The 16,286-nt window shown below is 35.1% G+C and overlaps 1 protein-coding gene across 2 annotated transcripts in view; it reads left to right on the forward strand.

The window, feature by feature from the left end:
• The first annotated feature begins 1,976 nt into the window (after window positions 1-1,976).
• The window catches only part of LOC125657571 (scavenger receptor class F member 2-like), a 49,162-nt gene continuing 34,852 nt past the window's right edge, over window positions 1,977-16,286 (forward strand). For both annotated transcript variants that reach the window (XM_056148106.1, XM_056148109.1), the window contains exons 1-6: window positions 1,977-2,100; window positions 2,247-2,305; window positions 2,424-2,549; window positions 2,678-2,717; window positions 2,913-2,971; window positions 4,473-4,607. In XM_056148106.1, coding sequence (XP_056004081.1) covers window positions 2,003-2,100; window positions 2,247-2,305; window positions 2,424-2,549; window positions 2,678-2,717; window positions 2,913-2,971; window positions 4,473-4,607 — 517 coding nt within the window. In that variant the 5' untranslated portion in view covers window positions 1,977-2,002. The remainder of the gene's footprint in view (window positions 2,101-2,246; window positions 2,306-2,423; window positions 2,550-2,677; window positions 2,718-2,912; window positions 2,972-4,472; window positions 4,608-16,286) is intronic.

Genomic DNA, 16,286 nt, shown 5'->3' on the forward strand with positions numbered 1-16,286 from the left:
GCTTTCATAATGTGTGCTCCACTGCAAGGAACAGCTATAGTCAAGATATGATTCCCAATATGAAATAAGTACTTTAGTACCTGAAAAAGGTGACCAATTCTAACTCCAAAGATGGATTCTCCTACCCCAAGACAAAAAGATTTAACCGCCCACCCCGTTCTCCTGGGGAAGGGCAATGCTAATGCCCCCCCCCCCTCCCCTACACACACATTTCAGAAGAATACTGATCGTAACATAATCACTCTATGAAAGCAATGATGAGTGGAATTGTGACTGATATTTATTTTAGAATTATTTGAGTGTTTACATGAAACCATTTTGTATCTTAACGATATGACAAATATGCGCTTCGGTATGACGTCATTATATGTTTGTTACCAATAGATTACGAATTACTTTGATATAAAATAAAAAGTTATAACACTGCCACAGGGTTTAAACATTGATCAAACTGGAGAAAATAGCGGTATGTAAAACACCCAATGTTTATTAATCCTACCGCTGGCAGTAAGAAATGACTCTTAAACACACGAAACCATCTCAGTCTTTGTTTTGTTTACTTTTGTTTGTTTTTTTTTTTCTTTTTACACTTTACAAAGATTTACTGGAGTTTTCTTTGAATTTTCTTCATAACAGACAATTCACAATTTCTGCATACGTTATTTATTAGTATCGTATCAGCTTCCTTTACCCCTACCACACATCTATTCGACTAGTACATGTACCATCACGGATGAACGTAGTGGTAGTAAGTAATTTCCAGCCTCAAAGTCAGTTTAAACGCATTTTCTCATAACTCTTTAACACAGGGTCATCGTCGTCTGTTTTCTTTCTAAAAAGTACACAACAATATGCTGACCAGTAAGCCGATTCGCTTTGTAATGGGGGGGGGGGGGGCTGGTTCAGGGGTGGATCCCACTGGCGTGTGTATCTAAGACTTTTAAGGTAGGTAAGGACTATTTCTTTCATACGCGCCCGGAATTAGAAGTCTTTAGTATATGACATTAAAGAGGAGATCCCGTGACACAGTCGGCGTTGGCACTCAGAACCCTCACTACCACCAACTTGAGGAAAACATATGCTATTGTACTTGCTGCTAGTGGCATTGATGTGAGTGGATAATTCTAGAATGGGATACAAACACCTATAAATAAATAGACAACTTGTCCCAATGTTGTACATCAGTGAATAATGTGGTGTAATGTCAATATTATGGCCTTGGATATTTGTGTATATCCATTGTCGTAGTGGTTTCTGCAATATTTACCAGGACTCAATTTTCTTCCTGAGAATGTTTATCTAAAGTAGTGATGAAATTCTTAGGTCTATTAGATTCTCCTTTAAAATATTTCCTCGTTAGAGGAATTCTCGTGAAAAGAGTCTGAAATTGTTTAGCCAGGGTCACTTTCCTGTAATATGCACATGTGTGATGTAAGTTTCAAACAAAGTAAATTATATATGAAGCAAAATCAAGATTTCATTAATTTTCAAGAAGTTTGGAATGAGGCACAACTTCTGACTAATTTACTGCCATTTTTTATCCTTAAAATGATATATGACACAACTTATTCATTGAGTCAAGAGTTATGAAAATGGTATAGAAGATCAAAAATAATTTTGCATTTGAATGTAGCATATTAATTAAAGTGTCGAATTGTAACCCAAAACAAAATTTAAGACCGTTTCATGAAAAGTGAAGATAATAAACAGTGATCAATCTCATAACGCAAAAAACGGACCCCTTGGTATACTAGAGGTGCGATCGGGTGCCAAGGAGGAGTAAGAATCCCCTGTCGATTTTTAAATTCAATTGTGTAGAAAGGTATTTCACACTTTTATAGTAAACTTTGTTTGAATATTCGATTTACATGAAATTACCCCGGTATGCCATAATATCATACAGGAAGTGTACTTTCATCTTGTGATAGTACGAAGTTTACATCTTTCTATATGTTATATCGTACGCAAAGGGAATTTTAAACAAGTTACTTGACATTGGAGGATGATTCCAAAACACGTCATATTTTTATTGCTATATTCTTTACAAATGGCATATCCTCTTGTTGACACGAAGGACAGTGGAGAATGTGTTCGAAAACAGTAAGCTATATTCCTTCGTAATTTCTTCATAAACATTATTCTCAGTGCCCAGTATTTTGTATTGATAATCAGAGCATGATAACTGTAGTTTCCTTTGGTACGGAAACATCAGCTAATTTAATGAAAGTTACATTGAAACATTTCAGAAACACCACTAATTGCTGTGCGAACTATGCTTATAATGCATCAGTGAAGGATTGCGTCGGTTAGTTTATTTTCTTATCTCCAAAATATGCTGCACGAGTTTAGAAAATCAAATACCAATCCTTGAACATTTGTTCAGAAATTCCAGATGATCCAAATGTGTAACTCTTGTTTTACAGAATGTGTAGGAAGCTTTGGTCATAATTGTTCAGAGGAGTGCCCAGGTGGATTTTACGGAAGATCATGTAGCAGTAAATGCAGATGTTCTAATGACACTTGTAATAAAATATCCGGATGCTGGGAACGTAAGCCTCTCTCTCTCCCTCGCTCTCTCTCTCTCTCCCCCCCTCTCTCTCTCCGTGTCTTTCTCTTTCAGTATTCAATACAATTTACTGAAAATAATTCCACGTACCCTACTTAACATACTTTGTAGACAGACCGAGTGAGAAGGATGGAATCTGCTATGACAAAGAGTAAGTTTTGAATAGAAACAATTGTGCTTGCCCTCTTCTCAATTTTGTATTTTGCAGGATTCATGAGGTTGATCACTTTTCGCTTCCTTTATGTTTGAATTATTGCCGTGACCTACACACAAGGAAATGCTTAGAACACACGATTAACATAAACCTGCTATCACTGTGTGACTAACGATATTATTCTGTTTGCAGGAATGATACTTACTGTTGTGCAAACTACATGTACCTAAAGAATGAGCATAGATGTAAAGGTCAGTATAAAATAAAAAGACAGTGAACACTATCTAACGATTCCTTTTATCCTATACTTTGTCCAGTTAACAGCGGTGATGATGAAATCTTTTGTATTAATGAAGCATAAGCTATGGCCGAATTTGATATAGCGCTGGTTGTTTATATATATATATATAAAGCACAAACAAACAATTATAACACCCAACCTTACGTTTACCCCTAGGATCTAAACGATACATGTGAAAATCAATTAATTAATATATAAAGCACTAAATAATCACAACTAGGTACTGAAAATTTTCGCCCCAGCCCGGGGTCGAACCAGCGACGTACGGCACCTACCGCCTAGCAAGATTGTCAAACCAGTGTGTAAGTCCACTCGGCTTACACACTTACGCACTGGTTTGACAATCTAGGGAAGTCGTTGTGGCCGAGTGGACTTACGCACTGGTTTGACAATCTTGCTAGGCGGTGGGTGCCGTACGTCGCTGGTCTGGGGCGAAAATTTTCAGTACCTAGTTGTGATTATTTAGTGCTTTATATATATATATATATATTGATCTGAATTCTACATATTTTTACAAATTAAATAAAACCTTTTTATATTGTTTTCCTTTTAAAATACTATTGAAAGACATTTTGAGGGACATGGCATTAATTGGCTCATTTTCTTTTCTATGGCTTATTTTCAATCTCAAATTGGCATGAATAATTCAAAATATCAATTTTGAAGAAAAATCAATTATCTACAGCCTTTAGTTTCGATATTATATTTAAATATGCTGAGGGTGCTAAAGTTGAATTTTAAAACTTCAGGTAGGACAACGAAATTTTCACATGGAAATACATGTATATATAAAATGAATATCAAATTCATAGATAAAGGAATTAGAAACCTGACTGTATTCTCTAGAAATTCCACGAACCATGTTATTTTTACAGAACATGAATTCTTAACAAATTTGTTGGTCTGTGAATTTCGCGAAATTAGTTGTCGTAGGAATAAAATCGGCTATATAATGTCTTCTAGTGCATCACAAAATTGATTCTCAAAATTCAAGTATACAAAATTAATCCATACATGTAGCATTTTGATCTAATTTCACAACAAAACCATCTTTGCAAATACATGTATATATATCAAAGTGATGTATCATGTGTTGAAATTATGTAATTGATTTCGTTTGCCGTGCGATAGTTTCAGGTACATGTGTATCCCTCCATCAGTCTGTTTCTCCGTCATTCAGTGCATCCCACTCCATCGAATACATGAACATCTTTGAAAGTTATTGGTTGAAGTTAAATGATGGATACATTTTTACCCCGCTTTCACTTTACTTTGTATCATTTTTTTCTTTCTTATTGGACACTGGGCACACCTGTCTGGCGGGAGTGGAATAAGCCTGAAAGTAACCCTACTCTAATTTCTTTTTTGTAAAAATTGTATATATTGTGTAGCAATACTTTCACTAGACATGATAACGCGACAGTTGTTAGACTTGAAATATGTCTTATCAGAGTGTGTGGGAAGGTTTGGCATCAACTGCAGTCAAAAATGTCCAGAAGGATACTACGGGAAACAATGCCACGAGGAATGCACATGCAATGCCAGTCAGTGTGACGAGATACTGGGTTGTTTGGGACCTTCCTCAGGTATTGTGACTTTCATCATCAACATTATCTTCAAAGTATATATGTCTAGTTTGCTTCTAAAAAAAAAGGGGGGGGGGGGTAAGCAAGTAGAAGAACATTTGCAAAATAGTGCAAGTCGAAATTCCCCCCATTTACTCCCTCATATGACAATAGACATTTTCACCTTACATTTATAATTTGTGATAAAGCTCATATCATGTAAGTCTAAGGATACGTCATGCAGCCATTATCGAGAATGAAAACACTTTAGTACAGTACAAAAGCACGGGTAAAAGTAACATTTATGTCTATCAAGTTAAAATGTTGAGAAAAGCAATTTATATCAATCTCATTAAACCTCAGAATCCGGTAGTCTACATGGACAGTCAGTGTCGTTATCCACTAAAATCGTCCTACCTGCTTCATTAGCCGCTGGAACTCTGTTGCTGTGCATTACTATAGGATGTCTGTGCAGGTACGTAGGTATCAAAGTAATAGCATGTAAAAGGTCAACCTCTTCATTTGACGTATGTCCTAAATTGATGACACATGAAAATAATCAAAATACTATTCCATTAATCAGGTTTTTAAAGAAGAAGCACACTGCCGAAATTCAAACCAACCACGCTAACACAACAAATAGTAAACTTAATCTCTCTCTCTCTCTCTCTCTCTCTCGTTACATAAAAGTTTTAGTATTTAAAGTAATACTCACACTACAACTTCAGACAAGATAAGTTGATAAATGCCAATAATATTCTACTCTTTTTAAGAGGGACAAGATGAAGATTCTGCTTGTATCTATGCTGCTGTGAATCGTCCAAAGAAGAAAAGGGTTATTAGCATGTCACAACATGATACTACGTACGGCAACGCATTGATTTTAAAAGAATCACAACACGAAGGCACTGACGTAAGAATTGATATGTCCGTATCTCAAGAAAAACACATGGGGGAAGATTTGGATACGGAATACAGCATGTGTTTAGAGGTTGAGGAAATGTACGATGATACAGTTTGTATGACTCTCTCACAATCTGTTGAAAGAATACATTCATCTGAAATCGAGAGTTTTTCGATTTAAGTGATTTCCCAAGAGAAAGGGGAAGGCAGGAGTTGTACATTTCCAAAAATCATTCGGAGAGACTGAGAGGCGAATTTCGCAACGTCTTGATAATAAACGTCAGTTTTGGTTGTCAGAAAAAAATTAAATTACTTCAAAATTGAATGATTTAAAGACAAATTTTCAGGTGAAATAATGAGAAATGTGTAACATACACATTAGTTGATACTACATGTAGCACTTAGAAATATCCCATCATTATCACAAACATTTTACACAATAGATCTATTTTAAACATGCTGTATTAAAGATCAATCTGATGAAAACAAAATGCATTCTTTCAGACACTTTACCAGGAACATCTGATACTGTGGAAGACGTAAATGTATCAAAAGTAAAAGTGAAATGTTTAAGAATAGAGTTAGGAAATGATAGAATAGATCACTGTTTGTTATCTTCACATTTTCATGCCACTATTCTATAAGGAAGTCTTTTAAATTATCCAAATATGACGGAAATATTGACGACTCTGGTGCCTTTTATTTCGAGATCACTAAAGTATACAGTACACGACACGAGTTTTATGTAGGGGTGGGACGATGCACCGATGCATCGCGATATTTTTTCTGACGATCTACGTATCGATACACCCACTGATATAACGATACTTCCATTTAATCCAAAAAAATCCGAACAGAAGAATTCAGTTATTTTACACTCGAAAGTGAAAGTAAAAGTACGATATGATTGTCAAAAATGGCGGCGAAGCAGGACTTCGTCAAATTAGTAATACCAACTGGCGCTAGATCTGCGGTTTGGGATTCATTCGGGCTACCCGTTTATGAGAAAAATGGGGTTCGAACCACAGATAAATCAAAGGTAATCTGTAAAGTTTGTGATATTCAACTGAAATACAATGGGAATACGACGAACATGATGAAGCATCTTAGCAGACATCACCCGTCTGCTATGTTGTCTCCAACATGCGGCGGAACAAAGTCAACCAACATAAAAAAAGAGAATGACACTGATTTGCCACGAGCATCATCATCGGGACAATTACTTTTGACAGACCTGAAGAAACACACAAAATATTCCTCGGATTCGACCCGGGCTAAGGCATTAAACAGAAAAGTTGGGGTGTTTATTGCCAAGGATTTGAGGCCCCTGTCAATTGTCGACAATAAGCATTTCCGAGAGTTTGTCACGGAATTAGACCCAAGGTATTCTTTACCTACCAGAAAGCACTTTTCTGATAAAATAATTCCTCAGCTGTATTGTGAATTTGTTTTTCACTTATTAAATTTGAAAGTTTGAAACTCTTTTTACAGTCTTTTACTAACATGAAAAGTATCGCGATATATATCGTATCGTGTCTATGGTATCGTGATACGTATCGGATCGGCTTTATGCTGTATCGTCCCACCCCTAGTTTTATGCGTGTTCCACGCAACGCGGTGGAACAAATTTGCCCCAAACACGGTGGACCTTTAAAATTGTCGGCACCTTTGAAGTCCTATTTCTTCCGTGTATGTCACCGCCCATCTCCGTGGATGTCACCTGTACCTCTGTCGATGCCACCGTGTACCTCCGTGTGATAAAACAAAGAAATAATTTCCGAAATGATTCACCCAAAAAACCTTTTCTCTTGGCCAGAGCATGCATGCCCCCCCCCCCCCCCCCCCCTACCCCTTTCATTATTTAGAAATTAGCTATAAATCATTCAATTCTTGTAATTGTTTAATGATACGTTGGTATTTTGGGTACATATCCGTATGTAGACTTCCCTGCAGACGTTCACACCTTTTTATGAAACGCCCAAATTCTCGACATCCTGTATATAAACACCTGTGTTATTCCCACCACTCGTCCGTACATTGTTTCACGGCACGTGCAGCACAATTTCACCAAATAAAAGAAGGGTCATGAACAACGACAATCACATGCCAGTAATTTCAATTTGATAAATAGCAGCTCAAAGAAATGTGTACCACCAGCAGTGGTTTATTTTTAACTTGAGGTTTTCATTGTAATTAGGAATAGTTGATTAAGGTCTGCTATATACATGTTTACATTGGAGATGAATTTCATTATGTACTCAACTGTGATGCAATGTGAGCAAAGAATAAAATTTTTATCACCTAAGCAAGAAAAAAATTAAAAATATCTTTACTTTTAAACAAACCTTTAGAAAACTCCGTACTTTCATTAAGAAAATAATAAAATAAAATGTGCTCCCCTACCTAGAATGCCCATACTTCACATTAATAATAACACGTGTTTTTTTCCTAACTTAATAAATACTTCATTACACGCATGCATTATTTACTAAATGTATATATAACAACTTTTTGTCTTTATATTTTTGTATACCATTGCATAATGGTGATGAGATCCAATAAATTGAATTGAGTACATGTAGTCTTGAAATATCACAAAGTATACAGTTGACAACGATTGAAATAAAAATGCAGATGTTTTCTCGTTTATTCAGTGACTCACAAACTTGCGCGTCTTCTGAATGAAAGTTGTAAAACAAAAGTACTAGGTTTTGGTCAGTTTATAACATCATACGGGGGTGACATTCATCTCATCTCCGCTAGTAATGGGTTTTGGGTCATCTGTGCCTTCGTGGACGAAAACTCTTGGCTAGCGAAGATTGGGGGGGGGGATGCATTAACATGTATTATGAAGGTGAAATCGAAGAATTATATAGTAAATCCAATGATGTTGTAGTATATATATAGCATGTATTTATTTTATTTTTGACTGAGAGGGAGATAGACAGCTAAGCATGTAACATCGTTTTAGAAGGGGGGGGGGGGACTCATTCATTAGTCCTAACCCGGACTAGCCGAAAAATTTAACATGTAAAGAAATAAAAAAATATATATATATCAGAATGAAAGTGGATGGATAATTAATCAAAAAGAAATTGTACTTTCAAGATTTATACTGAACGTATTAAACTTCCCGTATCTGCATACATTCATGAATATTATAATCAATGATTACCAATGCTCTCTCTCTCTCTCTCTCTCTCTCTCTCTCTCTCTGTGTGTGTGTGTGTGTGTGTGTGTGTGTGTTGCTTTCATTATCTAATGCATCTAAATTTTAAAATGATTTCATATAGCAATTAAAGATTTTAATAATCGATAGCGTATATGGTTAAGTCATTTCTGTTTATATTGATATTAGTCTTTTTTTCATGAACTAGTTGCATTTGACACCGAGAATTACAAACACGTAGAATCGGAGATGGTGTAATTTGAAAACTTGAAAGTTAAGGATTTAGCCTTGTAACTTTTTGTTCTGTGACTTTCCGTGCTACATTCGTAACGATCTACCCACTGCACGATTTAAGAAATTGAAGTCGGAAGGGGGAATTGAGACAGTTTCAGACTACTACACACACACACACACCCTTAAGGTTTTCGTAATCGGATAATTTAAGCACCATTTGTTGTTATCTTATTGCCTGTCAATAATTTTACACAACTTAACCGGCAACATACCCCTTCTAATACATTGAAAAATATAAATAATGTTAGCACGGGGCTCTATAAAGTTCAATCTTTAGTTTGGTCATACTTCGTCATTCGATAACTTATCTACAATAAAAAAAATGTTTGTCGGTTTAGCGGTACTATGATGTATGACTATAACAATGACCTGTGTATAACTTGTACATTCCATGCAAATTCGAAGGGGTTTTCGCCTCAGTAGAACAATGGGGGTCAGCTAATCCGTGTATTTGAAATCAACAGAAGTGCTTGGCTTCTTGTGGAAAGTGTGAAATATATTGGGTCGGCGCAAGATACCCGTGATCTTACACTAGATCTGATATCTCGCCGATCCAATATATTTCACACTTTTCATAAGAAGTCAAAACCCAAACTAGCTAACCGTAATTTAGTTATACTGTGACAAAGACCCTAGGAATTTGCATGGTATATACTTATTATACAAAAATCATTACATTATCCAGACACTCTCGATGAAATTTTTTTTAAGAAAACCTCTATCAATTTGAAAATACATTGAACATAAGTCTCCGTCAAATGTAATTAACTCGGGATTTTAAAAATAAATAATTCGATGGTTTGTATTTTTGCTTCTATTAATTAAGTAATAAATTAATTCCAATTTGTTAATCATCGACAATGCTCTAATTTCTATATTGGATCAAGTTATATTTGTCAAGATGCATATTAACACAATATGATGAAAGTAATTATGTTAAACAGCGCATTTGTCAGAGAGAGAGAGAGAGAGAGAGAGAGAGCGCGCACATCGGTAATTATTAAATATCCCTATTACATGTTGTACATGTATGCTTTTCATTTACTGAATATACTAATTCGCATTCAAAACAGGAATTGCCTGCAAGTACGCATTATTTAAACACAGAATTTAAGAATATTTTAATGAAGAACAAAAGACTAAAAGAAAAAATGTCAAAACCAGGTTTTCTCAAAAACATAATATATAGTGTTTGGTATCGTTGGAATTGGCTCATAACGCTGAAAAACAATATAAGTATCAGGAGGGAAAATATTGACATTTTTCCTCTTCTTAAAATTTCACCCTTATCATGAGTATTTGGCCTGCGGCACATTTTCACATCTCCCGCAAGGCGCCCGTGGCCAGAACAAAGCTCTTAGCAGCTGTGTGTATTCGCAAATAACACACACCGTGGAACACGGAGGACACGGTGTATCTCCGTGGATTTTCTACCGTGGTCTTTCCACGGTGGGGTGTATAAAACTCGTGTCGTGTACTGTATCTGATCTGTAAATGAATGAAATGTGTATTTTCTATAAATGAACAAAGACAAGATATTGCAAGTTCCATTATTACAGAGAAAACTACGGAGTTTCAAGCACTCAGTAATGCGTACTGGAAATAAATTTATGTATGTAAAATAAAATTAATGGAAGACAAAAAATGAGCCGAATTTAATCACAAACGTTAGATACTATTTCATCTATCATTTTTCTGTAATTAAATGGAATGCACAAAGTCAGATAAGCAAACCTTGTTAAATTTGTTTTATTATTATTCTGTCAAGAAAAATACCATGAAATTGTGCAACGTTTTTGTTTTACTTCAAAAATGTATTGTTGAACTGATGAGATTGATGACAATAAAAATTCTCTCTTACATGATGACAACTCTTCCGTGATATCAAGCTTCAAATATTATAAAAATACAGCGTAAGACCGTTGTTAAATTTATTTCAAAACCCGACTTTATGGTTACGAATTGTCAATACTTTTGGACAAAACTCACTGAAGGGTGAGACAGTCCTCTAGGAGATTCATCCAAGGGGTACAGGAGATAGATTATAGATGTGAAAAGTATGCCTTCGGTTGAACGCGAGTGGTACATATGTAGTTTGTCAGATTGCGTCTCCATGACCACCACCGTTACTATTGAAATCACAGTATTATTAGTATTCTTTTAAGTATATTTATGCTTTTTATCACATTTACCCCCCTTTATCCAGTGGATATCACTCGTACGATATTCCGTTTGTATTCCACATTATGTATTCCTACACCGAGTGACGTAATGTGCATAGGAACTGGATCAGGGTGGCAAAATTCCCAATAAATCAATTTTAAAAATTGATGGAAGTTGCACAGGTGTCGTTAAATTTTTCAAAATTTAAAAAAAATAAATTCATATGTGAAGTAATTTGCTAAGATCGAGGGAACAGACCTGACATTTTCAGTAATTGAAATAGTTTTTCTTCAAATTCAAAATGAGATTTTTCCTAATGAACGTCTCCATCCGACCCCTTTTCAAAACTGAATGACGTACTATATAACTCCTTTTGAGTGTTAGAAAACTCGATATTTCACATATTTTACATCCCGCCTCTGATATACCCAGGGGCCCGTGATTGCCCAACTCTATTTTGTATTGCTTATCAGAGTTATGAGATTGATCACTGTTCGTTAACTTCACCTTTCATTAGGAAGCGAACACTTATCACATATTTAACCTTTATTCAGTGGATATCAACTTTCCAACTCCATGCAGCACATTGCACAGAAAACGATTCCCTCACCTATACAGATGTACGAAACACAAGAACATCCAACAATGAATGCTTCATGACCCTCCATGTCACAGGAAATATAAAAACTCTCTGAATGGCAATGTACATGGACAATTCATCGAAAACATTCACACATGCAACTGTAACAAATCAAAAAGAACGCGAGTTCATTTTCATGAATAATCACACAATTTCAATGTAAAACGTACTTAAATGTAATTGCTTTCTCATTGACAATGATCTTTTGTGAATCAAACATAGTGACAGTCAATGTTCATTTTTTTTATTCATATTTCCAACGAACTATTTGTAGCGGTGTAATGTTACCATTACGAATGTAGTTAAGGTTAAGGTAAACAAAACGGAATTTTTCAAATGTAAATTCAATAGGTTTAGTTTGTTAGGATAAAATATGTGATAAAAAGTATCTCCCATAGTTCTATCCCGAACTTTGGCCTTGGCGAGGAGATGGAAAACACAACAAAGTGATAATAATCACACCCAACCACAAACCATGATATCTATCTATCTATCCAAATATAGAGCTTACTTTAGGTGTAACCGATCAACTTGAGATGCTTACTCTTTCTAAACAGCTGACCCCTTTTCCAGTGTGTGTAGGGTTCCGTGTTTATTTTATTTTTAATTTTGTATTCTTTATAGGAATTATGAGATTCACCATTATTCGTTATTTTTTCTTAATCCCTTGAGCATTTCCTAAGAACACTACTGGACAAAGCAATTTTAAACAACTGCTTAAAGGAAACAACGCATGTTTCCAAACTTTTTCATTTGCTCAGGAAAATTTATTCTTTTCATGCCTAAAACTACTTTAAATGTGTTTTAATGAAATAGTTTGCGTAGTTTTTAGTTTGAAAGCGATGAAATTCAAATCTTGGGATATGCATATTTACTTTTGCTATTTTACGCGTCATTGTGTGTGACATCGGGATTAAAAACATCTATTGGCCATTTCATAAACAGATTAGATTTAATCGACAAAAAACCCAATATTATCACGTTAACTGCTTGTAAATAGCATTGTATTAAGGTGTTTTGTGTCGTTCAATGGTGTACTAGTTGTCTGTAGAAAGTAGTATTTTTCAATTTTTTGAAGGAAGATATGAGAAAAAAGACGTGGATAAGTTTTTGTTGGAGCAAGAACTTTACCTTAAACAACAACAACAACAAAAAACAAAACAAAACAACAAAAAACCAGGCACCTTTGCTCGTGCACTTTTTCAAAATCGGTTTGGACAGATCCAGACGCGTGCTCCCACTTCCCACTTCATAACGACGTGCTGATCACAATTCAATAATAATAATATCGCTTTATTAAAATAGAATATTGTAATTTCTTCTTTAAAGTTGATTATTTTTATTGATTTGTATTTTGTCCTTTCCGAAATTCACCCGTGAGAGTAGTTATAGGCCTAGTTGTCAACAATGTAACGTATGATAATTTGCCTATTCCAAAAGTAAATAATAACTGCACGGTTTATTTTAGAAAAAAGCGCCAATTACAGATGTATAAAAGAATACCATTACCAAACAGTTTGTAGACGGCAACCCATATAAACATTATTTACTTGCAATATTGCCGATTTCAAACTCACTTTCATCGCGATATTTGGGTATTTACATCGCTATTTGTATGCAAGGGTGGCTAAAACATTTAAGATCCAGGAAATATGTCAACATCGATTTAATTGCTGTCCATGGTGCATAAATTAGGCCCCTAAAAGCTGAATTTTTAAAAAATATCTCACACTACTTTCACAATCAGTTGATTGAAGAAGGGCGCATGGGACGTCATTATACCATGTGACTACCTGTCTAATTAACGAGACTTTTTTTAATCGGGGCTTAGATGTGAATCCGTATTGTGACTAATTATCGCAATATTTTGGTGAACTAACTATTAGAACTAATTACTATAAGCATAAGAAAGACAGAATGCATATAATTTTGTATACTTTGAAAACATACGATGTGTCCTAAAGGGATTGAGATTAAACTTATTAAAGGATGATAATATACCATTTGTAGATGTGCAGAACAAATCTCATTTCGTCTAAACATGTATGCATGTGCATGCACGTGCATTAGGCTAACTCATTTGTTTTACAATTAAATCATTGGAGACGTATATCGTAAATGAAAGGTGAAGATAACGAACATTGATTAATCTCTTAAATCCTATAAACAATACAAAATAGATAGTTGGGCAAACACGGACCCCTGGACACACCAGAGGTGGGATCAGGTGCCTAGGAAGAGTAAGCATCCCCTGTCGACCGGTCACATCGACCTTGATCCCTATATCGAAGAAGGGCGCATTAGACGTCATTATACCACGTCACCACATACATTGTATCTAATTAACGAGACTTTTTTAAATCAGGGCTTAGATTTAAATCTGTATTGTGACTAATTATCGCAATATTTCGATGAACTAACCATTAGAACTAATTACTATAAGCATAAGAAATACAAAATGCATATAATTTTGTATACTTTGAAAACATACGATGTGTCCTTTAAGGAATCAGATCGGAAATAGCATTCGATACAGAATAACAGTTTAGATAGAAAAATACCAATACTTACGCCGCAAGTATATATTACATATCGTAACTATAATTTGAATGTTCAAATGTGCCAAACTACATGCGCATGCACGTGTGCTTCATACTGATTGGATAATACTCAAACGTCTATAAATATCATACAAATGGTGGAAATGGGATGATTTTCACAGCATAGATGATATAATCAAAATGTCAGATGGGGTACACGTCATACACAATCTAAGGTTCATCGTGGGATCCAAAGACGGAAAAATATTTAACAATTCGTTCAGTTCTAACTTCCAATTTATCTATAGAATTACACGTTGTTGCTGCTGTGAATGCTGTATTGGACAGATCAGAAATAGCATTCGATACAGAATGACAGTTCAGAAACGAAAATACCAAATGCACTCCCGTGAACGGAAACAGAAGACTGCGAACAACATTTAATAAATTTCAGAATATTTCCATTCCACAGTTTTTTTGATTAAAAACAACCTAAATCAGGTTATTTGTAGTATATAAAACAGTAAGAACAAGTATTTTTAAAAAGGCAACAATGGCTAATAATTATTTTTTCCACATTTCTTCTAAAAGCATCCCGTAGGGAACCGGGTTAAAATAAGTCCTCAGTACCCCTTGCTGCGACTAAATGGGACGGTCCTTCGGATGAGACCGCAAAAATGTAGGCCCCGTATCATAGCAGGTGTGGCACGATAAAAGTCCCTCCCTTCTTAAAGGCCGTAAGCGCCGAGCATAGGCCTAAATTTTGCAGCCCTTCACCGGCAATGGTGACGTTTCCATATGAGTGAAATATTCAATCAATCAATCAATCTAAAAGCAGGTAGAGAGTGCGATAATGTTGTAATCATTGAAAGATTATTCCATATATGTACGCCTGAATATTGAAAAGAGTTTATAAAAAGGATTGTTTGATGTTGTGGTAAACTAATATTATAATTTAAATCTGAACGCAGAGGATATGAATCATTTCCCCTATCTTTGGTCGTCACGAAAATATTTTAAACAGCTAACTGTGAAGGAGAAACTTCAAACGTACTGTGCTACAACATGTGCCAGACGTGGTATAAATCAAATGTGGATTCTAACAAACATCTAAAGAACCTTTAGCAAATTTGAAATCACTAAACTCTTCTCAAATCACACCATCAAAACGTATGGCTTTTCAACACCTTACACAATCATTCCTTACGATAAAGTAAAGAATAGACTTTTTGACATAATAGACAGTTGCTTTTTCAACAAAAATAGAAAAAGGAAATATTCATTTCTGGGTATCAGTCATTAAAAATACTTTAAAAAACCACTCTGATTCTACGCACAAGTACTCTGAAGTTGATGTTAAAAGATGCTGGAGTTCCTCATTGACAATATCTTCGACATCCTCACAAGTCAAGGGTTATTGATTCGTTACATCACACTAACCCTTGACACCAGTCGTTATATAAAAGATGGGCTCATTAGACCATTACGCAATCCACTATGAATAAAACATCCAATGAAATCACTGTATCTTGTTATCGTGTACATCGATACAAATGACGCGATATCCTACTGCTCTATTGATACACACGCACAATTGTAATATTTACACCACTGATTACGTTTATTGATAGTAGATCAAGTTTGGAAACTTTTTTGCTTAAGACAATATTGCTTAAACGATTGAAATAGCCATAACTGTAGGTACATGTATCAATACACGTGTTTTTATTTGAATCTCTAAAACGAATCAATAACACTTGACGTGTGAAGATGTATCTTCGAAATCTTTGGTTGTTGGAATCGTGGTCCTGTGTTAGCTGGGTTTTTTTTATTCTTATGAGGAAGAATTTATTCAAACACTTCTACATGGGAGGAAAAGCTCTTTAGCTGTGGCCTTCAACTCGACATTTAGATATATCAATAACGTTCAACTCGACATTTAGATATATCAATAACGTTTATTGGCAATAATCATTTTCATTCATGTGTCG

This window comes from Ostrea edulis, chromosome 1 (genome assembly GCF_947568905.1).
Source record: "Ostrea edulis chromosome 1, xbOstEdul1.1, whole genome shotgun sequence".
Classification (NCBI taxonomy): Eukaryota; Metazoa; Mollusca; class Bivalvia; order Ostreida; family Ostreidae; genus Ostrea; species Ostrea edulis.